This window comes from Oncorhynchus gorbuscha, linkage group LG14 (assembly GCF_021184085.1).
Source record: "Oncorhynchus gorbuscha isolate QuinsamMale2020 ecotype Even-year linkage group LG14, OgorEven_v1.0, whole genome shotgun sequence".
In the NCBI taxonomy this organism is placed as follows: Eukaryota; Metazoa; Chordata; class Actinopteri; order Salmoniformes; family Salmonidae; genus Oncorhynchus; species Oncorhynchus gorbuscha.
Window position 1 is genome coordinate 57,072,839 of NC_060186.1, and position 23,067 is coordinate 57,095,905.

Here is a 23,067-nt window from a genome sequence, read left to right on the forward strand (position 1 = left end):
ACTCTCTCCCTACATTTAAAGTGCATGCTGCCACTTACAGTGAGTGAATGTATGATCAATCATGATCTTCTCAATTCTGTACTACCATGAAAATAAAATTATAAACCAAATGAATTGCTAATTTCACCCAGAAGCACCAGCCCCGACAGTAGGTCTACTTACTACAAGTACATCCATGTAAGCTCCATCAGTCCACACTGTATTTCTAACAATCTGTTTTACGGCATCTGCATATGATACATCATGACTGATCCTATATCGCTGAACCTCTAGCCTCTCTCTGTACCTGGCATCCACCAAATGCTGCAGTGTTCTCCCCCACAATTCAGCATTTAACCTTCACATTGCTCCCACATTCACTGTAATCATGCACTCCTTCACACATCTTTTCTTTCCTTTACACTGAGCAGCTACATGTCCCATTCTTTGGCATTTAAAACACTGCAGTGCATATGGGACAAATTATATAACATTGCAACTAAGGAATCCGATCTGACTTTCTCAGACCTCAGCATCACTAATAAGCTTTCAATTATTTGACCCTCTTTCCTACTGATCAATCTTTTGGCCTCAATCACTCTGCCTCCCTTCACATTTTCTTCAATATCATCTGTGGACATAGATATTGAGACCCCAGTGATGACTCTCCTCAACCTAGAATATGCACCAGGGACATGGCTTTTAATCACCTTCCCATTTTCCATTTTCAGATTCTTCTCTTGCTGAGCCTGGCTACCACACAATATTAACACTACCATTTCCAATGAACCAAGCTAATTTCACTTCACCCACTTTTCTCTACGACATTAGTTAGTCAGATAGGGTGTAAGTGAGGCCCTGTTGTCTCATCAAACACTATCACCACTTTCCACCAACACATCATTACTATTGCTTCCTACCTTGACCCTTATGCTTTCTTTACTAGACCGCCAATGCTTTCTGTATCATGATCTCTTCCTGTTTTTCCACTACCGACCATTCACGTCCTTGAACCTCATCCTACCGCTCCATACCATCAACACTGACACCCACATTGTTCTCAATCCAGCACAGCTGTTGCTTCACCAACTTTTCCTCCATTCCGTCCTCACTACTCGCTGCCATTTCCAACCTCTCGTCCCAATCGCATCCTCTCTTCAATTATCTTGGACCTTTTTCAAAAGGAGGCGAGAGAGGACTGAGGAGAGAAAGCGCAGAAGTTGAGTAGTCTAATTGAGAAAAGGCCTGTCTCTCAATCCCCATCCCACCCCAGCCCAACAGTTGGAGATATTGCATTAGCTAGCTAACTGCTGAGCTGCAATATAATTCCAAAGAAGAAGAACGGATGAGTCGACAAGGGCAGAGAAATACAATAACGGTGCCGACCCAACGGAGTTGTTGCTTTTTATTCGATTGATTCAATTTAAATTAAAACGAATTCGTTGCAGAATTACCAAGTTTGACACGAATAGAGGGGAAGATAACACCCGAAAGGCGCATCTTTAGATGTTTCTTGTCAAGGCAGGTTTACGGACAGCTGTATTATTTGGAGGGCGCCCTAGTGACATTAGCTAGCTAGGCTATGTAACTGTTTCTGTGACGCCGACTGACTTCTATGTTATTGTTAACGTTTAATGTTTTTTTTGTGTGTATTCGTCCACGATTTGCGTTTACTGGGAGTAGTGAGCGAGTTTCTCTGGATGTAGGCTATACCAACGAGGTTTTCTCCCAGGATCATCTTGCCAAAGCAGGCCAGAGTTGCTACTTTGTTTCATTTTTTTTGCAGTCAGTAGGCTATCAGTGTTTGAGAATCTCCACCTAACTTCCCCACTTTGGATTGACGCTTGAAACATTGTTGACCTTCTGTCACAAGCTGCTAAAACGCGGACCCGGTTACGTTGTAACCTGAAGGGCATCTCATTGATAAGAAACCGTACGTATCTGTTCTGTAACTGCTGTGATAACGTTTCGCTTTGATATATATATATTTTTACTAGGCTTAACTCTATTAATAGTCACTCTGTAGCTAGTAAGAGTCTAAACGCCCTCGGACCTCTGTACGTTGACATTCTGCCTCCGCAAATCCCCCCTGACGAGTGTGTTTGCATTCGTGTGTCATCACAGCACTGTCATGCTGCTGTCTCACTCCGACCTATGGAAAGTGTGTTTGGAGAACATCTACAGACCCTACACGGTGGTCCTCGCCACCATCACCGCTGCCCTGTACTACCTCTGGGGCCGTGAGGGCCAGGTCAGTCGCTCGGCCAGAGACTAGCTGCCTTCGGGGTACTGTCTTCTGGCTTTGAGAGCATGTGCCTCTTGAGCTCCGTCTCATTTAACCTCTAGTATTTTACTCTTGAGTGCTTCATACCTCTATCTGCAGGCACTTGCATTATGTCCATCCCTCACCTTAGTTTTTAGAACGGGTTGTAAGAACCAAATAAGTTAGCACCCTATATTGTATAGATATTGGACTTGATACCGCTATCGGATATAAATTAGGCCTGCACCCTGTAAGATATGCTTTCATCCACTGTTCCCCAGCACCTTTTACTCATATGCAGTTTTGTTCCATTGCCCAACCACTACAGCTCGCAGAATATATGTCCCACGGTGTGTGATTGTCTGTTTGGTTGTCTCTGCTTATTCCACACTGTTTTCACACATTTCCATCTTCTCTTTCATTCTCCCTCTGTCTCTCTCACACCCACACTTACTCCTGTACACATCTTTGATTAGTCCCTTTTGCTTAAACACACACATGCTCACATACCCATGTCTCTCTCTCTCTCTCTCTCACCCTCAGACACCAGTCCTGGTGTGTAGCGATGCATTCCGTGTGTTCCTACAGAGGCACTGCCCCGTGGTGGCTGAGCCCTTCAGCCCTACTCCCTGGTGCTGGGGAGGCCGGCTGCAGACACTGGTCAGAGTGCTCATCAAGTCCAGCCCCCAGGTCGACTACAGGAAGTAAAACAACCCAGAACCCACAACTTCCTTCCTTCCTCTCTACCCATAACCTCTAGTCATCTGCATATTGGGCCAACCAACTGTATACCATTTGAAACGGTATTCAGTTAAAAGACTAACCCTCCTGTCTCCACTATCCTCAGTGAGTTGATCAGGACGGCTGACGGAGGTCAGATCTCTCTGGACTGGGTAGATAATGGGGACAGCGCTGCCTACCCAGAATGCTACTCTCGTCCCACAGTGCTCATCCTGCCGGGCCTCACAGGGAACAGTCGTCAAACCTACGTCCTCCACGCCGTCAGCCAAGCCACCCGCCGCGGATACAGGTCAGCCTGAGAGGCCATGACCTTTCACTTTACCTGTCATGCTATATGGAATCCTTGGTTTAATCTCAAATACGTTCTTGTTGGTTCTGGATTGGACTAGATTGGTTTTACAGTGCAGTATGGTAGCTTGACTGTCATCTGGAGCTGAGAAACACTGACATGTCACTGTGCTGAGGTTTGGAATCTGAGATTAGATCTTTGTCTCTCTGTTTCCCCAGATGTGTGGTCTTCAACAATAGAGGGTTTGGAGGAGAAGAACTACTGGTAAATGCCTTTTTAAGTGCACTATCATGCATATTCCACCAGGGTCTGCCACAATGCAATTTTGCAAGCAGTTTGATAAGACATTATACTTCTGTTCAAAGGTTACATTGCACACAAACATCAATAATGTAACATAAGGTCTGTGCAGTGCTTCAGACTCGTAGTCTCATCCACATGTCAGCCCATGTCTTCTCTCCCAGTAGACTGATGATCCCAGTCCTGCCCCAGTAACCTACCCCCCTCTCCCCAGACCCCAATGACCTTCTGTGCGGCGGACACCTCGGACCTGGAGCGGGTGGTCCTCCATGTCAGAGAACTCTTCCCACAAGCCCCTCTGCTGGGCACCGGCGTGTCTCTGGGAGGGTAAGTGCTTAGAAAGGAAGAAAATGCATAGAGGTTATAACTGCTTAAGTCTGTTCATATTTTTTTTTTCTCCCTCTCTATACACTCTTCTTTCCCCCATCTTCCATCCTTCTCTTGTCTTTCTCTACCGCTTCTCCTGTCTTCTCCCTCACCCCTCCTATTCCTGACTGTATCACAGCATGCTCTTGTTGAACTACCTGGCTCGTAAGGGTAGTGAGGCAGGGCTTGTTGCCGGCCTCACAATGTCTGTCAGCTGGGACACCCTGGAGTCCTGTGCCTCGCTGGAACAACCAATCAACCGCCTGATCTTCAACCGACACCTCGCCAGCAACCTGTGCCAAGCCATTAACAGGTAAGACTGACTTGTCGTCTAGTTGTTGTGGTATCCATGTACGTGTTGCTGTGAATGTTGTTGCCATGGTTATTGGCCTTTCAAAATTGAACAAGACCTGTCATTACTAGCCTTGGTGTGATTACAACCCAAATATCTGTCTGTCTCTCGCTTTCTCTCAGACACAGGAAGATGTTGGAGACTGTGGTGGATGTGGACCATGTACTAAAGGTAAGAACCAGTTTCATATGGTTTATCTATTAGGTTCCATATCATTGTGTGTAGAATGAGTGTATTAGTTGTGTGCCGGTGCCCTTTTTTAAAATCTAACTCTCCCTACGCTCCTGTGTGTTTACCCCTCAGGCACGTACTATCCGGGAGTTTGACGAGCGCTACACGTCAGTCTTGTTTGGCTATAAGTCCTGTCTGGACTACTACCAGGAGGCCAGCCCAAACTACAAGCTTCCCAGGACGACAGTGCCCATTCTCTGCCTCAATGCGGCCGACGACCCCTTCTCCCCCAAACATGGTGGGTACTGCCTGGGTCAGAGGGAGACAGGATTGGGCCTGGGGTATAGATGGTTCTTAATTAGATTTTGGAGGCAGCCCTCAAAGTTGATCATATATACAAAAGTATGTGGACACCCCTTCAAATGAGTGGATTTGGCTATTTCAGCCACACCCGTTACTGACAGGTGTATAAAATCGAGAACACAACCATACAATCTCCATAGACAAACATTGGCAGTAGAATGGCCTTACCGAAGAGCTCAGTGACTTTCAACGTGGTACCGCCATAGGATGCGAAGTGGTAGGCCACACAAGCTCACAGAACGGGACCGCCAAGTGCTGAAGCGCGTAGTGTGTAAAAATCATCTGTCCTCGGTTACAACACTCACTGCCTCTGGAAGCAATGTCAGCATGAGCTGTTTGTTAGGAGCTTCATGAATTGAGTTTTCCCGTGCACAAAGCGAGTTCCATACAGAAATTATTTGTCACGATCAGTGTGAAAGAACTTGACTGGCCTGCACAGAGCCCTGACCTCAACCCCATTGAACACCTTTGGAATGAATTGGAATTCCGACTACGAGCCAGGCCTAATCACCCAACATCAGTGCCTGACCTCACTAATGCTTTTGTGACTGAATGAGCAAGTGTCCGTATACTTTTGGTCATGTAGTGTATATACTGAACAAATCTATAATCACAACATTCAACAATTTATTCAATTTTACTGAGCTACAGTTCATATGGGGAAATCAGTCAATTTATATAAAGTCATTAGGCCTTAATTGATGGATTTCACAGGACTGAGAATACAGATATGCATCTGTTAGTCACAGATACCTTAAAAGAAATCTCATCACGGTATTTCTGTGCATTCAAATTGCCATTGATAAAATGCAATTGTGTTCGTTTGTCCGTACCTTTATGTCTGCCCATACCATAACCCCCCGCCACCATGGGGCACTCTTTTCACAACGTTGATATCAGCAAACCGCTCGCCCACACAACGCCATACACGTGGTCTGCGGTTGTGAGGCGGATTGGATGTACGGCGGCTTATGGTATAGAAATTATGTCAAGAACAGCTCAAAAAAGCAAAGAGAAACGACAGTCCATCATTACTTTTAAGACATGAAGGCCAGTCAATCTGGAACATTTCAAGAACTTTTAGTCTCTTCATGTGCAGTCGTAAAAACCATCAAGTGCTATGATGAAACGGCTCTCATGAGGATCGCTGCGTGAATCAAGCTTCATGGTCGAATTTGCTGCAAAGAAGCCACTACTAAAAGACACCAATCAGAACAAACTTGATTGGGCCAAGAAACACGAGCAATGGTGGAAGGTGGAATTCTGTCCTTTGGTCTGGAGTCCATATTTGAGATTTTTGGTTTCAACCACCGTGTCTTTGTGAGATGCAGAGTAGGTAAACGGATGATCTCTGCATGTATGGTTCCCACCGTGAAGCATGGAGGAGGAGGTATAGGGGTGCTTTGCTGGTGACACTGTTTGTGATTTATTTAGAATTCAAGGCACACTTAACCAGCATGGCTACCACAGCATTCTGCAGCGATACGCCATCCCAACTGCTTTGCGCTTAGTGGGACTATCATTTGTTTTACAACAGGACAATGACCCAACACAACTCCAGGCTGTGTAAGAGCTATTTGACAAAGAAGGAGAGTGATGGAGCGCTGCATCAGATGACCTGGCCTCAACAATTACCCAACCTCAACCTAATTGAGATGGTTTGGGATGTGTTTGACCGCAGAGTGAAGGAAAAGCAGCCAACAAGTGCTCAGCATATGTGGCAACTCCTTCAAGGCTGTTGGAAAAGCATTCCAGTTGAAGCTGGTTGAGAGAATGCCAAGATCGCAAAGCTGTCATCAATGCAAATGGTGGCTACTTTGAAGAATCTCAAATATATATTTTTTTGGTTACATGATTCCACATGTTTTTTTAATAGTTTTGATGTCTTTACTATTATTCTACAAAGTAGAAAGTAGTACACATGTAAGAAAAACCCTTGAATATGAGTAGGCTGTGTCCAAACTTTTGACTGGTGTGTGTGTGTGTGTGATCAATTGTGTGTGATCAATTGTTGGTCTTCATCTAAATGCTTCAAACTGAAATTCTCCTCCTTCTGTCTCACTCCCTTTCTCTTCTCTCTCTTCAGCTCTCCCGGTGGCCCTAGCCAAGCGCCTGCCTAACGTAGCGCTGTTGGTGACGTCCCACGGTGGACATATAGGCTACCTGGAGGGCCTTTACCCGCGTGGGGAGGGCTACATGGACCGCCTGTTCGGCCAGTTCATTCAGGCAGCCTTCGATCACCCAGGGGACCTCAAAGGGGCCTGCAGCATCAAGGAAGAGCTTCTGGATTGACCTCAGACAACCTGGTCATGTGATTCGGTCCTGATTGTTCTGCGACTGACCGATTTTTAACCTCACCGGCATTACCACCCTCTCTTCTTTTTCATCTCAGGTGCTTATCCGTCGACCAATCAGACAGTTTAATGCAATAGACACTCTGACATCATGTAGGTAGGGACTTACAGACGGATGCCTTATATTACTACACACAGAATGAGAATATCTGGTCTTAAACCCAGTAACTCTTCATAAGTTTAGTGTTTCAAATGACTTACTGTTGAAATGAATCTGGCACAAAAGCCGTCACCCTACTCTCCGACAGTGTCTCGGGGTGAGTGGGATATGCAAAATGACACATCCATTCACCCACACACTGTACAGGTTACACACTTGTACATGTGTGAAACAAGACAAATATAAGCACCCCCCCTCTATTTGACTTTTTGAATTTCACCCTTACTATTTCCTGTCATAATAAATCACATTGGCTTAGACGATGTAAACAAGGACATGAATAGATCACTCGCATTGTCTTCAAAAAGACAAGAAAGGGAAACGTTCATTTAAAATATTTCCCCTTGAACTGATGTTTAATTATGACTAAAGCAACTGATTATGTTAGAAGAATATACTTAGCTTATCACACAACACACAAATACTGGAAAAACTTGAATGAAAAGTTTATTTTAATCTTTAATATATATATATATTAGTCATGTCATGAACTTGTTCTCAACTTGCCTACCTGGTTAAATAAAGGTGAAATAAAAATAAAATAAATAAAAATGTGATTATAATAGTGGTTAGCATACACAATAAAAATACATGGAAATGTCTATGTATAACGTACTGCAGTTAATACTTCTATATCATGTTGGTCAAGTAAATTTAAATTTAGGAGATAATTGAAATTTCAGTTAAGTGGAAGTACAATTTATTTTCAATTAGGATTTTTTTCATTGAATTGGAATTTTGATTCACATCCAGATTTGACTGAACTGAAATTGAATTTTGACCTCATCTGATTCCACCACAAAGAGAACAGATAAAATATTTTGAACATGAAGGAATGTTGTTATAAAATATACACGGTATATGTTCCGTATCTGTGTAAAGGCTATATCGGAGAATGTATCAAATGCAAACTGTCTAAGACTTGCCTTACCGTTGGTCGTATCTCAGCCCAGACAGTGTGTTTGACAAAGTAGTATTTTTATCATCAAAAGTGTTGGAGATTGTTTTTGACTTTCTTGCAACATCCAAACCCAAGTTGGTAGGTCTATGATGAAGTTTTTCACAATTCCATTTCAAAACCATCTGGGATTTCCCACACATTCCACAACATAGTTGTGTGTACGTTCATGTGCATGATATGACACAGAAAATCTATATCTTTATTTACCTATAAATTACTGTACACATTAGGCAAATTGCTATCAGAAATGTATGCTGGCTGTCCTCTTGGTTTACAAATACAAGTGTAAAATCCCCGATTGTTTCATTTGGACCAGTACCACTATACTAGCTATGCTATTTTAAATACAGCCTATGTTTGATAATTATTCTTTTGATTTTTGGTTGTTTATTTGATTTGCAGTATTTTGTTAAACTGAGGATGCACATAAAGCTCTGAGATTGTCTAAATTATAATCACATTTAAGATGCCGTGTAGGCTCTGACCTTTCCCAAGGACTAAACTATTTAATTGGATGTGGGTACAAGGGTGAGTGACAACTCAGTGGTTTAAACCTAGGGAAAGCTCACATTTGACTTTATTTCTTAGTTCTGGACGATTGTCTCACGCTTTGACCTTGTTTGAAATTTGCACACAATTGTAAAAGTTTGAGTAAATCTGTTTTATGATTATGGACTATACTGTACAGAATGTCTTGTGGTGATGTAACAGTTATCGGTAATATTGCACAATGTGTGTCATGACAAATGTGTGTCATGACAATGGATCAACGATGTCTGTCTGTTTGTCTATCTTGCACTGAGTCACTGACTAAAGTAGTTACGGTAAAACAGGAAGATGGTGTGATGTTGTTTTTATGACGCTGCCATGACGATCACCAGCAGTACCCTCCTCTCCCATCACCACCCTATTAACTCTTATACATGTGTTATTACTCAGTAATAACAGCCGCTGGGACAAGACTGCCTGGACCTTGGGGGGGGGGGAAGGCCCAACATACACCACTATACCTGCTGCACTGCAATGATAATGTGATTGCAATAATAATCTATTGTAACTTTTTTGTGACCTTCTGTTGTTACCATGCCACTAATTTAAATATTTTATCTGTATTCCTTAATAAAAACAAAAACAGTTGTTATTTCTGTCGATATTCAGTTATAAGGGGCTTTCCCAGGTAAAGAGGATGTTAATTATTCATTTCCTAGACATATCTGACTTTATCTTAATCACTGCTGTAATTATCTCAAATGAGAGCAGCAATTCACCTTAGTTTGTTTGGTTGTCTTTATTATACCACTGTGTCGGTCTCAGTGGTAAAACTAATAACAGTTATTGTTGGTGTTCCAGGTCTAAACCTCTCATCTTGGCGCCAAACTCAGGTCATTAATGTAGTTACACGTAGAAATTGATTAACAGGATGGGTATCAATAATTAACTTAAGACAATAAAAATCCCCAGTCACAATGTGAACCCTTCAGCCTCATTTAGATGACTTTAATGATGCTGGGCTGGAAACGATCCAATGGCTGCCCGGTGGCTTTGTGTGGAAACAGCACCTGATAAAGTAGGAGGAGGTTTTCCCACCTCTTGTTTTCCTCTCGGCATAAATCTAATCTGTTTATTGTACGATAAACGGCATTTCTGCTGGTTGAAACTGGTGGTTGAAAGTCACTTGTGGTGTTTTTCGTAATGTGCTGTTATGGTTTTCCCTAACTTTGACTCTTTTCTATCACTCCCATCTTTAAAACCTGCTCTGGCACATTTTAGTGCTAATACAATGTGGGTATTAATCTCTGTTTTAGCGCACATGAAAAAATAATTTACTCTAGAACAGTAAGGTGCGTACTATAGAATTGTATAGTAAACTGTACAGTGGTATACTGTAGAATAATATACTACACACCTTAGGTTTCCACAGGGAATGGGGGACATTTATTAACGAAATAAAAAGTCCCTGGAGGTCAGGGATTTCCCAGGTAGCATTAGAACAGGTCATAGGCATTGGTAAAATGTGTAGAATTGTAAGAAATTAGCTTTAAAGGTCAAATTTGGAAACAAACATCTTTCCATATCTTTTGATATTTGTTTCATTAGTCCATTGTTGATATAGTCCTTAAATGTTTTGCATGTCAGCAATCAAGTTTTCAAGATGTATAACTTTCAAAATACAGAAATACAGCATACAGCTGGTATGATGCATTTTGCATCACATAAGGGTGCGTTTTGCATCATACCGGCTCTATTTCTTTACTGTGAAAGTTATATATCTTGAAAACTTGATTGCTGACATGCAAAAAGATGCGGAACTACTGTATATCAGCAATGGACCAATTATACAAACACCAAGTATATTTTTAGTGTAAAGTACTTAAGGATAAATACTTTTTGGGGTATCTGTACTTTACTATTTTTCTTTTTGACAACTTTTACCTTTACTTCACTACATTCCTAAAGAAAATAATATACTTTTTACTCCATACATTTTCCCCGACACCCAAAAGTACTTGTTACATTTTGAATCCTTAGCAGGTCAAGAAAAAGGTTCAATTCACACACTTATCAAGAGAACATCCCTGGTCCTCCCTACTGCACCTGATCTGGTGGACTCACTAAACACAAACGCTTCATTTGTCAGTTATGGCTATCCTAAAATAAATTAAAAAACAAGAATAGTGCCATCTGGTTTTCTTAATGTAAGGATTTTTTTTTATTATTTACACTTTTAATTTGACTTTTGATACAAAGGTAGGTTTTAGCAATTACATTTACTTTTGATACTTAAGTATATTTAAAAACAAATACTTTTAAACTATAGTTCCACAGGAGGAAATTTATTTGGTGACTTTCAATTTTACTTGAGTCATTTTCAGTTAAGATATCTTTACTTTTACTCAAATATGACAATTGGGTACTTTTTTCACCACTGGTTGGAGGTCATTCCACTTATCCTTTTTCAAAATGTCCCTCCATATACAGTAGAAGTCGGAAGTTTCCATACACCTTAGCCAAACACATTTAAACTCAGTTTTTCACAGTTCCTGACATTAAATCCTGGTAAAAACTCCCTGTCTTAGGTCAGTTAGGATCACCACTTTATTTTAAGAATGTGAAATGTCAGAATAATAGTAAAGATAATTATTTATTTCAGCTTTTATTTCATTCATCAAATTCCCAGTGGGTCAGAAGTGTATATACTGTACACTCAATTAGTATTTGTTAGCATTGCCTTTAAATTGTTTAATTTGGGTCAAACATTTTGGGAAGCCTTCCACAAGCTTCCCACAATATGATGGGTGAATTTTGTTCCATTCCTCCTGACAGAGCTGGTGTAACTGAGTCAGGATTTTAGGCCTCCTTGCTCGCACACAGTTTTTCAGTCCTGCCCACATATTTTCTATAGGATTGAGGTCAGGGCTTTGTGATGACCACCCCAATACCTTGACTTTGTTGTCCTTAAGCCATTTTGCCACAACTTTGTAAGTATGCTTGGGGTCTTTGTCCATTTGGAAGACCCATTTGCGACCAAGCTTTAACTTCCTGACTGATGAGAAGAGGTTTTGCTTCAATATATCCACATAATTGTCTTTTCCTCATGATGCCATCTATTTTGTGAAGTGCACCAGTCCCTCTTGCAGCAAAGCACCCCCACAACATGATGCTGCCATCCCTTCGCTTCACGGTTGGGATGGTGTTCTTCGGCTTACAAGCCTCCCCCTTTTTCCTCCAAACATAATGATGGTCACTATGGCCAAAGAGTTCTAATTTTGTTTAATCAGACCAGAGGACATTTCTCCAAAAAGTACGATCTTTGTCCCCATGTGCAGTTGCAAACCATAGTCTGACTTTTTATGGCGGTTTTGGAGCAGTGGCTTCTTCCTTGCTGAGTGGCCTTTCAAATTATGTCGATATAGGACTCGTTTTACTGTGTTTATACATACTTTTGTACCAGTTTCCTCCAGCATCTTCAAAAGGTCCGGGATTGATTTTCACTTTTCGCACCAAAGAACGTTCATCTCTAGGAGACAGAACATGTCTCCTTCCTGAGCGATATGATGGCTGCATGGTCCCATGGTGTTTATGCCTGTGTACTATTGTTTGTTCAGATGAACATGGTACCTTCAGGCATTTGGAAATTGCTCCCAAGGATGAAACAGACTTGTGGAGGGCTACAATTTTACAGTATTTATACTATAGTTACCTGTAAATACTACAGTATTCTACAGTAAAGTCCACAAAACCACTACAGTAATTACTATAGTATTTATACCATAGTATACCAGAGTATTTTCTTCATGTGGGAACCGCTCTCCCTTCCCCAGCCTGTGTATTTATGGATGTTTTGAAGGAGTATGAGGAGTATCCCTTTCTCTTACCAGTCCTTCATCCCCCTGTTCCACACTCCTCTGCCCTCCCTAATTTCCCCCCTTCACCTCCATCTCTTCTCTTTCCCTGGCCCTCTTTACATCCACCTCCCTGAGTCTCTGCCCTCTCAAACACCCCCCTCCCCACCCATCCCTACCCCCCCCTCCCCCATCCGTCACTCCTCCTCTTCCTCCTCCTCCTCGGTTCCCCCGTCTTCCTCTACCTGGTGTAATAGGAGGAGCATCGGGGGTCTGGTTAATGATCCAACACTCTGGAGCTGTTGAGCAGACGGATAAGGAGAGAGAGGGAGAGGAGGAAACGGAGAGGGAGAGAGAAAGAAAGGGAAAGAGAGAGAGGAGAGAGAGAGAGAGAGAGAGAGAGCAGTACGAGTAGAGGCATAGAGGGACCTAGGTGAGGTCAGAAAGAGGGGAGTGAGGGAGAGGAAAGATACAGGATTAGGTAAATGTAGTGTGTTTGTGTCTGTACAAATGAGTGGACTCTGCATAGGGCCTAGGAGCATTTGGATCAAGTTACCCCTTCAGATGGAGACAACCTGATACAGGACCTACAATACTTTACCGTATCAGTGGATTTACGGAGTGCTGGAGGAAGGTCCTGAGCCTCATATGAAGATCCATGTAGGAACTGTAGCAGCTACACAGACTCACGCTCCTTCCTACCCCACCTCTCTACACAACCTACAGGTGAGTCTGACCGAAGTCTTTTCCCTTGTAGAATCAATGTCTCTGAGCCAAAATGAGACCTGTTGGAGCTACATCAGACCTCAGTTGCAGTAACATGCATTTAATTTTAATGGGTCGAGTTGTGATTGTTGTGACTGGCTTGGGGGCCAGTAGATTTTTATGTGAGGCAATCATTTCTCAATGGTTAACCCAGGTAATGGAGGTCATTATCCCAATCCGTCCCATTTGAGTGTTTTTGTAGAATGGCTGCACTCCTAGAAAGCTAAATTATTGACAATTGCCTTACCTTAATTGTCATGGGTAAGAAGAGCCTGAAGTGAAAATAAGTAAATAGTTTGTTGCAACATGACTGACATGCACTTTACATTTAACCAATAACATTTAGAAGTTAAATAGTTTTCTCTTTAATTACAGAGTGGAAAATGTCTCTTTATCTCCTATATTGTTGTTAGTTGTTTGCTGGGTGACTTTACAACCTGTAACACCACGCCTAATCTCTGCCCTGTCCAATGTTCAGGGTGAAGGAAAGGTAATTGGGGTCACGTGAAGTGAGGGCGCTAGGCTAACCCTGGCTCAGTTTGTATTGATGTGGATGTGTGTGCTAGGCTAATTGCTAGGCTAACCTTGTGCTTTGTTTGCTCTGTCAACAAATGTATGCTCTGTCGACAGAGACCAAAACAGTTTTTAAATCACCACGAAATTAAGATGGCGAAGCATCTCACAATCAGTGCTATTGTAAACTGGTCAATGGAAACATCAGTTGGGTTGTATTTGTTCTTCACAGGTGTGTGTGTGTGTGTGTTTGTCCAAGTGTGTGTGTGTGCGTGCCTGTATGCTCATGCACATGCAAGCAATGATCTGTGTCCCCAGGCCCAGTGAGATTATTAACATTGGAGGGGGTCGCTACATGTATATGCACAGACACACACATTCAAGAAAACACAAACATTTTGTGCTACCATGAGAGAGTGGATGTCTTAAGATATGCACCAGTTTTAATTCATGCCTGCACACACACACTAAAGGTAGCTTCGATTCCCCAAATAATTGTCTGACCTGTGAGACTACCAGGGGTACGCATTTAATAGAGTCACAAAATACTGGCAGGTGGTAGTGACCATCAATAAATGACCAACAAGGCTTGGGTTAGTGATACCAGGTTCTATATGAGATGTCTTCCCAGGGTGGTACAGTATTCACAGTGCCCCTAGCTGGCAGCCCATCATTAGTGTCCATTATTCATGATCACAGTGTAGACCTCTCACTGAGAACTGACTGTGTGCCAATTTAATGACAGATACTGGGCATACTGTTTGTGTGTGCATGCATGTTTCGTGCAGCTTTTATGAGTGTGAATTAATGTGCAAATGTGCTTATATTTAATGTGTATGCTTTCATGTCCATGTGTTTACCTTCCTGTGACTCCTCTCACATGCCTCCACAACTCCCTTCAGCCATGGAGGGCCACATAGATGAGCTGAGGCAGCAGCTGGAGAAACAGACCCTTATCAACCAGGAGCTGCAGAACCACAACAAGGACCTAGGTACGATCATGACCATGACTACCATGACCGCAAGCATAACTTAGATCAAGACCATTTGAACATGATTGACCACAACAAAGACTGCAGCCATGAAATAAACCATGACTTAAAACACATTTATCCCAACCAATACAATGCTCTCCTGTCACCTCCAGAGAGAAGACTGCAGGAGAAGGAGAAGTTGCTGCAGGACCTTCACACTCATTATCATGACCTGGGTAAGGGGATTCATGTGACTATGGCAACCCCCTGGGTGACGAATGGCAGCCATTTTGTGTCAGATCACTAACCATAGAACATCATGTATCTTAACCCTAATATCCCAGAGTTCCCTGCTCAGAGGAGCAGTAATGAAGGGGAACCAGAGGTCAGGAAGAGCAGAGCGGCTGTCATGGCCCCTGAGCCAATCCCAGACGAGCAGCTGGAGATCTTGAAGACCAAAGTCAAGAAGACCGTCAGGTGATTGGTTAGGGCTATGCATGATTGGCAAGGGCTATGCATGAGTTATGTGACACCAGTACTGTATGGTGGTGTGATGCCTCCTTCCGCAGCGAGACAAGTCTGATCGTCATGGCCATCCAGAAGAACGACTTCCTGAGTCGCCTTGACGATGAGCAGATCACTATGATGGTGGAGCTCCTGGTGGCCATTGACTTCAAACCAGGAAATGATGTCATCAAGGAGGGTAGTGAGGGAGACAGTATGTACATCGTTGCAGGTATGTGTGAATTTCTCTAAAACATTGCTCAGTGTTGCTACTGTACGTCTGATTATTATTCCCAATTAAACAATAACCCTCACCCCTCAAACCCCTCACCCCTCCTTCTCCACATTCAGAGGGTGAGCTCTATGTCAGTCAAGCAGGTCGTAACCTTCGAACCCTGACCTGTGGGGATGTCTTTGGAGAGTTGGCTATTCTGTATAACTGCAAACGCACTGCCACAGTCAAAGGTGAGATGCTTTAGAACTTGACTATTAAGTGGTACACAGTAACTAACTACGTGTAACTTCCTACTGTCTGTACTGTGCGTGTGCACTGAAATGACTCACTCCCCATCGTAGCTAAAACAGTGGTGAGTCTGTGGTGTATGGAGAGACAGACGTACAGAACCATCATGACCAATAAGTCCAAGAAGAAACGTGAACAGATAATGGGCTTCTTGAAGACGTGAGTTTACACACTTAACCTCATGACTTACATACTTGGTCATAGTCTCTTGGTCACACACACATGCACACTGCTAATTCTGCTCTTATATGCTTACCTATCAGGTCTCAGACTCTGAACACCCTGAATGACGTTCAGCTCTCTAAGATCATTGACTCCATGGAGGAGGTTTGTGCTCAGCCATTTTACACACTTCTCCCATGCTAGATCGTTTTTTTCCAGATCATTAACATATAAATCCCATATAAAATGTGTTGTTTCTTTTAGGTGAAGTACCAAAACAATGACGTCATTGTGCGTGAGGGGGCAGAGGGCAACACGTTCTACATCATCCTTAAAGGAGAGGTACAGTAACGGGGACATGTTCTGTGGCTCTGTGATCCAAAACACTCTGTTTCTGTACATCCTTTGTTTGATGATCACAGGGAACAACAACTAACTACGCTAGTGGAGGATTGGCGTCTACAATACTCTTACCTGTGCTTACCAACCCATTTGTTTATTGCCAAACTCAACCTTTTGACCCGTCTGTGTCAATTTATCTTTATTTGCACTGCTCTCTTTTCAATGTCATAATGGTGCTGAATTGCCTATCAAATAAATCTGGCCTCGAGGACAAAAACGAGTGTCTGTGCATGTGTCTGCTCTCAGGTCCAGGTGACTAAAAAGGTGAACAGTCAGCAGAAACAGATTCGCAGGATGGGCAAAGGGGAGCATTTCGGGGAATTGGCCCTCATACGGTAACCATGGATTCATTAGTACCTACAGTAAAGCTATAAAAAACTTGCTGTTGTACAATAAAGGGACCTTGGTGTGCAGTATTAGCCAGTGTGGCTGTTCATTATGTGTGGATCTGTATATAACCTACAGTGAGATCCTGAGGACTGCAACCTGCACTGCTCTGGGCCCTGTTACCTGCTTCTCAATCGATAAGGAGTGAGTCTGAACAATTCAAATTGGATTTCTTGATCGGTTAGTTTCTTGGAATGATTGATGGTCTGTTATGTTCCCCCTCCAGGGTGTTTGAGGAGACGATCCCCATTGAACACCTGGAGCTCCATGATGAGTGAGTACAAAGACACTCTTAGTCCGTTTAGTTCTATATTTACCACTCTAGTCAGGCAGTCTAACTGTAGTCTGTGGTCCACCATCAGCTCTAAGTTCCTGGAGGAGCCAGATGCTCCAGAGAAGACCAGTCCTAGTTCCTCTCTGAGGCTGAAGGACCTGATCCCTGTGCTGTACCAGGAGGGGCGCTACCAGGGAGAACCTGTCACCCTCGGAGTGGGAGGATTTGGTCGCGTTGAACTGGTACAAGTGTTTGGTGTTGTTGTAGTGTTTGGCTATTTATAGGTATAGTTAGTGGCTGAAACTAACTAATGAACGTTTACTGCCCCCTTTAAGGTGCTTGAAAGCCAAATACAAAGTGAAACGAATCTTTTTAGATCAAAAGTTTATAACTGTTTTTGTTGTTTACCCCAGGTGACCACGCTGCACCATGGGAAGTACTTTGCCATGAAGCGGGTCAGTAAGAAGCACATTGTTGCTAAGCAACAGGAGGAGCACGTCCTGTTTGAGAAGAGGATCCTCAAAGCCATCCAGAGTGACTTCATCGTCAGGTAACTGTGGGGCTAGGTGGCAGGTACTGTCGCCTAGTGGTCAATATTGCTCTTTCAAATCCCTGAGCCGGCAACGTGAACAAATCTGCCGTTCTGCCGTTGAGCAAGGCAGTTAACCCCAAACAACAACTGCACCGATAATGTCGATTAAAGCAGCCCACTGCACCTCTTTAATTCAGAGGGGTTGGGTTAAATGTGGAAGACACATTTCGGTTGAATGCATTCACTTGTGCAACTGACTAGGTATCCCCTTAACCTTCAACCATCATCATATACAATAACACTTTAACCCTCTTTGTCCCTTATCAATCGATGGTATTCATGAATCACTAAAGTACTAAGGGAGAAGGGAAAACCATCAGACACTGCTGTGGCCCTCAAGGTCCAGGAGGACTGAGGAAACTGTACCATATTTAACCCTGTGTTATCTCTCGCTCACTGTTCAGGCTCCATTTTGCCTTCAAAGACACTCGCTACATCTACATGATTATGGAGTTCTGTGCAGGAGGGGAGATCTGGACCAAGCTCAAAGAAGTGTGAGGAAACATTGCTGACTAAGTCTACTTTTAAGTGATCAGGCACGAAAAGCTGGAGTTTTGGAGGATTTGTCGGCATGGGTGTTGTTAGGCCCGAGATGAAATCGAGCCAATATATCCTCCAAACACTGGCTTCAAGGGCATCCCTTTTATACAAAGGGTTACCAACAATAATGATTGATATACTTTCATTAAAACTTTATTTTGCTTAATTTATTCATACTATTTCATCCTTCCACAAGATATAGTCCCAACACAAAACTATGGTTGCTACACAAACCGGCTCGTCGTTCGTTCTATCGGTTCGGTTGACAGAGACGCATCCCAGTAGTTCAGTCTTTTTTATCTATATCTTTGGATGCGACCCAGTCGTTTGTTCTAAATGTTCCATTGCCATACTGGCTGGCAACGTTATTATCCCTTGCTTGCTAGCTAGCCAACAACGTCAAACAGTGCAGCCAGAATAACAACAGTAGATGCCTTTGCATTTGTTTAAGCAGTTTTCTAGTGACATTTATTTGAATACATCCATAACAATAAGTTAATGAGGCTAAATTTCGCCTAGCATAGAAAATGTGCTCTCTCATCAGGAGACTGTTGTTCAGAGGAGCTAGCCAACAACACCGCTAACACAATCACTTCAAACTGAAGCTAGAAAGACTGCAAACTAGCTGCACTTCATTAAGTTAGACCTTTTTTCAATTGACATTTCTTTGCATATATCCATAAATATGATGCCAACTTATTCATGATTTCGACTGGCTGAGAAACGTTGCCTGCCTGTCTGTCTCATTCCTTCTCCCAACTCGTTCATTACTATGGGACAGCTGGAGATTGAATTTGAATATGGAAACAATGTTGCAAATGTCGGAGAGACAAACAGGAAAGTTTATACAAATCTCCGCTGTTGAAAACTAAATGTTAGTCGAAAAGAAATGTGAGATAATGTCTAGACACTTTTTATAGTGGAAATCAAGTTTATAAATTGCCTGGCTGGGCTGATGAGACAGTGGATTGCGCAGTCAGATGGAAGAGTAAATAGGCATTTTAAAGTCATAGATTTAGCCGGTGGTAACTTGTGGAATAGACACCGTCTGGAATGCGGTTTTAACCAATCAGCATTCAGTATTAGAACCCCCCGTTGTATAAATTTAGATATACACAACTGAGGTTGAAGATTTATCTGCTTTGTCTCTGTGTTTGGCAGTGGTCGCTTCGATGAGCCCATTGCTGTGTTCTGCACTGCCTGTGTAGTAGAGGCCTATGCCTACCTCCATAAGAAGGGCATCATGTACAGAGACCTCAAGCCTGAGAATCTGATGCTGGATGCCAAGGGCTACGTCAAACTGGTGGGTGATATGTTAATGATAACATCAGGCTCTCCCTCTTTCATTGCCTCAACTCTTCAATCGCTTGCGATGCTAAAGAGTTCATGCATTCAGATAACTCTCTGTGTGTGTATTTGTGCATGTTTGAATGTGTGTGTTTTTACATGTAGGTGGACTTTGGTTTTGCTAAGGAGTTAGTTCACGGTGATAAGACCTACTCATTCTGTGGTACTCCTGAGTACATGGCCCCAGAGATCATCCAGAACCAGGGACACGACTTCGCTGCTGACTTCTGGTCCCTGGGCATCCTGGTCTATGAGCTGCTGGTGGGGAGGTACTGTACAGATCAGCACGGAAAGGGTTAAAGCAGCTTGATATTTCAGTAAACAAGAAAGGTGACTGACAGAAGGATTTACTGTATACTGTATAGTACAACATTTACAACAGCTCCAACACCAACATACACACACCGGATGATCTGAAATACTGTTTTAACAACGGACTGTTTTGCCTTTCAGCCCCCCATTTTCCAGTTCCGAGCCCGCAAAGATCTACCCTAAAATTTTGGATGGGTTGCTCAAGTTCCCCCCTTACATGGGCGAGGGGGCCAAGTCCCTCATCAGTAAACTGTGCAGGTTAGAGATTATGTGTTAGGTGCAGGATATAGTGTGATGTTATAACTCTTTTTCATACTTGTTTTGATTGGTTATTGATGGTTTGTGTTGTGTTGTGGCCCACAGACCTCGGCCGGGTCAGAGGCTGGGAAACACCAAGAATGGGATCAAAGATGTCCGCCATCACAGGTAACCATGAGGATCCCAACCGTCTGGTGTGGGTTTGTTGGTGTTGGAACTGTTGTAAATGTTGTACTATACACTGTACAGTACATTTTTTCTGTCAGTCACCTTTCTTTTATGAGGATTCCTCCCCCTCTCCTGTATTCCTCTCCAGGTGGTTCAGTAGTATGAATTGGCACAAGCTTCGTGTGGGCCAGGTGGAGGCTCCTACAATCAGACTCATACAAAAGGTCAGTCTAGCCTCAGCACACATCTTTAAAAAAACAATCTATGTGAAGCTCAACAGGTAACTCTTTACATTTAAGGTATACTTCTAAGGATTTATAAACGGGTTGATAAGTAGTTTACAAATGGTAAATTATTAGTTTATAGTATATGTTGTCTATAACGAAGTTCCCCACCATTGCGAGAAAACCTACTGCGAGAGGTTCCGATGCATCGACATAATACCACAGTGCAACGAGTCAAACCAAATTTCTCTGCAACAGCTGTTGCTTTATTAGCGAACACAGTTTCCTTTATAAAGCTTTTCACACTTTATAAAGATCAAATACAAGTTCAAGGTACGGATTGAGTGGTAAGTAGTTGTCATTTAGTCACTGTGTCATATCCAGTGTCAACGTCACTCCCAGACAGCCACTGATCTGAGCTCTTCCCCTCCCCTTTTCCTCCAGGGTCCATGCTACATCAACTTTGACCGCTTCCCCTTCGACCAGGCTAAGGCCGACGAGGAGTTCTCCGGCTGGGACAAACACTTCTGACTCCAACCAGAACCAGAACCAGAACCTGATTCAGAAACAGTCCAAGTGGGTCAGAGTTCAGAGGTCACACCGGGGCTCACTGATAGGTGGATCCAGACCAGATCACTTCTTGGTGACCTCAATGGTCCCGTTACCTTTTAGACTCTGAAAGACCAATGCACCGTAGGGGCAGGAATAGGACTATGCTCAGAGCCATAGATACACATGGATAGGTTCTGACTACTTTGTAATAAGGCTCTAATTTCACCATGCTGGCTTCACAGAAAAGATACTGTACAACACTAAGAGGTATGAAGTCAAATGTGTGAATAAGAACAGCCATTCATGCATACATACCTTCTAATCTTTGTGGATGCCATTTTAACTTGACATGTGCTCACTGAAAGCTGTATGTGTGTGTTGTGCTCAAAAGAAAGATGAGTAAATATAAATGGCTGGATGTAATGTCTCATGTTGGACAAAATGTATGAATTTACCCTTGACACTCATTGTACTGTGTAACTCTGGATGGCATTGTCATTGTATTTACTGTGTTAGTGTCTATGCCTTGTAGCATATACTGTCTGTAAAGAATACTAAATGTATGTGTTTCACTTTCAAATAAATAAAATGACCCATTAATAAACATAGAGAACAGGTGTCGTAGTACAACATGTCAACACTAGGGGGCTGAATAGGAAGGAACACTATCTGTTCTCAGTACAGCAACGTGTGTTCTCAATGTCTGTTCTCTGAGTCCTGTAATGTAATTTAGTACAGACAGCAGGTTTTGTATGGAGTGATGTACTATGTATTATTCAAACATCATTACAGTGTCTGTTAGATTGACTAAAGCTCTTTTAAGTCATCAGTCCACTCACGACAAACATCTTATCAGGAAGGAAATACAAAACAACAAATCAATCTCCTGGGGCTATGCCTAATCTGTGATGGTGGGCTGAAGTACATCGTTTTCCTATTGGATTAAAAAGGCGCTGAATGATTGATCAATATGATTGGTCCAAGGGCAGTACACATTGTCATTGACAATAATACTATTATGATAAATCATATTTTTGATAAGCTGCCAACAACAGCTTTCCGTGTTTGTTACTATTGTTTTTCCTTTCTGTGTATCTACCAGGCTGTCATTGTAAATAAGAATTTGTTCTTAACTGGCTCGCCTGGTTCAATAAAGGTTAAAGAAATAATAAGCTAGATAAAATACATCTGTATGGATCCTGACTTTTTGTGAAGAGTATTACAACCACTGTCCCACATCCTGATTAAGGTATCCCCGTATATGTCTTACTGACAGTCTGTTTCACCCCAGGGAAACCTGTTCTCCTCACTCACTGTGCTACGGATTTCAACGCACTTTATGAATGTGATCCGATTTAGAGGTTTTCTACCACTACTGATTTTGAATTGAAGTCGCAGAGAGGTAGAGCTCTGTCATGGCAGGCTTTTGAGGAGGAAGAAGAAAACAACATTGTTTCCTTCTGTAAGGCATGGTTTGAAATTGACATCATTGGGACCTGGAGGAAAATTGGGGAGGGTCATGCTTTTTGCATTTCTGTCAGGGTGAGGGTTTTGATTTTAAAAAAAATCTAGTCCAGGGGAGGTTAATGTAATTTGTAATTTATGAAATGTCAATATTTCTCAGTGTTTTAGAATTAGTTGCTTATTAGGCTAAACACTGAGTGTAGAAAAAAACATTAAGAACAACTGTTCTTCCCATGACAGACTGACCAGGTGAATCCAGGTGAAAGCTATGATCCCTTACTGATGTCACTTGTTAAATCCACTTAAAATCAGTGTAGATAAAGGGGTTGGGGACAGGTTAAAGAATGATTTTCAAGCCTTGAAACAATTGAGACATGGATTGTGTATGTGTGCCATTCAAAGAGTGAATGGGCAAGACAAAAGATTTAAGTGCCTTTGAACGGAGTGTGGTAGTAGGTGCCAGG

At 42.6% G+C, this 23,067-nt stretch overlaps 2 protein-coding genes across 5 annotated transcripts; both read left to right on the forward strand.

The window, feature by feature from the left end:
- The first annotated feature begins 1,291 nt into the window (after positions 1–1,291).
- LOC123995193 (phospholipase ABHD3-like) lies at positions 1,292–9,440 on the forward strand. Of its 4 annotated transcripts, XM_046298612.1 has the most exons (10): positions 1,293–1,912; positions 2,104–2,230; positions 2,786–2,946; positions 3,090–3,272; positions 3,491–3,536; positions 3,787–3,899; positions 4,078–4,251; positions 4,413–4,461; positions 4,594–4,759; positions 6,911–9,440. In XM_046298612.1, exons 2-10 carry the CDS (start codon positions 2,111–2,113, stop codon positions 7,114–7,116), a joined length of 1,218 nt encoding a protein of 405 aa, XP_046154568.1. In that variant the 5' UTR covers positions 1,293–1,912; positions 2,104–2,110; the 3' UTR covers positions 7,117–9,440. The 4 variants fall into 4 exon arrangements, with proteins under 4 accessions (XP_046154569.1, XP_046154571.1, XP_046154568.1 ...); XM_046298613.1 differs by having other exon boundaries at positions 1,292–2,230; XM_046298615.1 differs by lacking the exon at positions 2,104–2,230 and having other exon boundaries at positions 1,292–1,500.
- A 3,523-nt stretch (positions 9,441–12,963) lies between these two features.
- Positions 12,964–21,747, forward strand: LOC123995194 (cGMP-dependent protein kinase 1-like). Its single transcript, XM_046298616.1, has 21 exons — positions 12,964–13,368; positions 14,823–14,912; positions 15,068–15,130; positions 15,239–15,371; positions 15,464–15,630; positions 15,750–15,863; positions 15,975–16,080; positions 16,185–16,248; positions 16,348–16,425; positions 16,732–16,820; positions 16,951–17,016; positions 17,099–17,146; positions 17,235–17,388; positions 17,560–17,696; positions 18,143–18,232; positions 19,440–19,581; positions 19,731–19,894; positions 20,079–20,195; positions 20,301–20,363; positions 20,512–20,587; positions 21,032–21,747. The coding sequence occupies exons 2-21, from the start codon at positions 14,825–14,827 to the stop codon at positions 21,116–21,118; spliced, it is 2,046 nt and encodes a 681-aa protein (XP_046154572.1). The 5' UTR covers positions 12,964–13,368; positions 14,823–14,824; the 3' UTR covers positions 21,119–21,747.
- Positions 21,748–23,067: the final 1,320 nt, after the last annotated feature.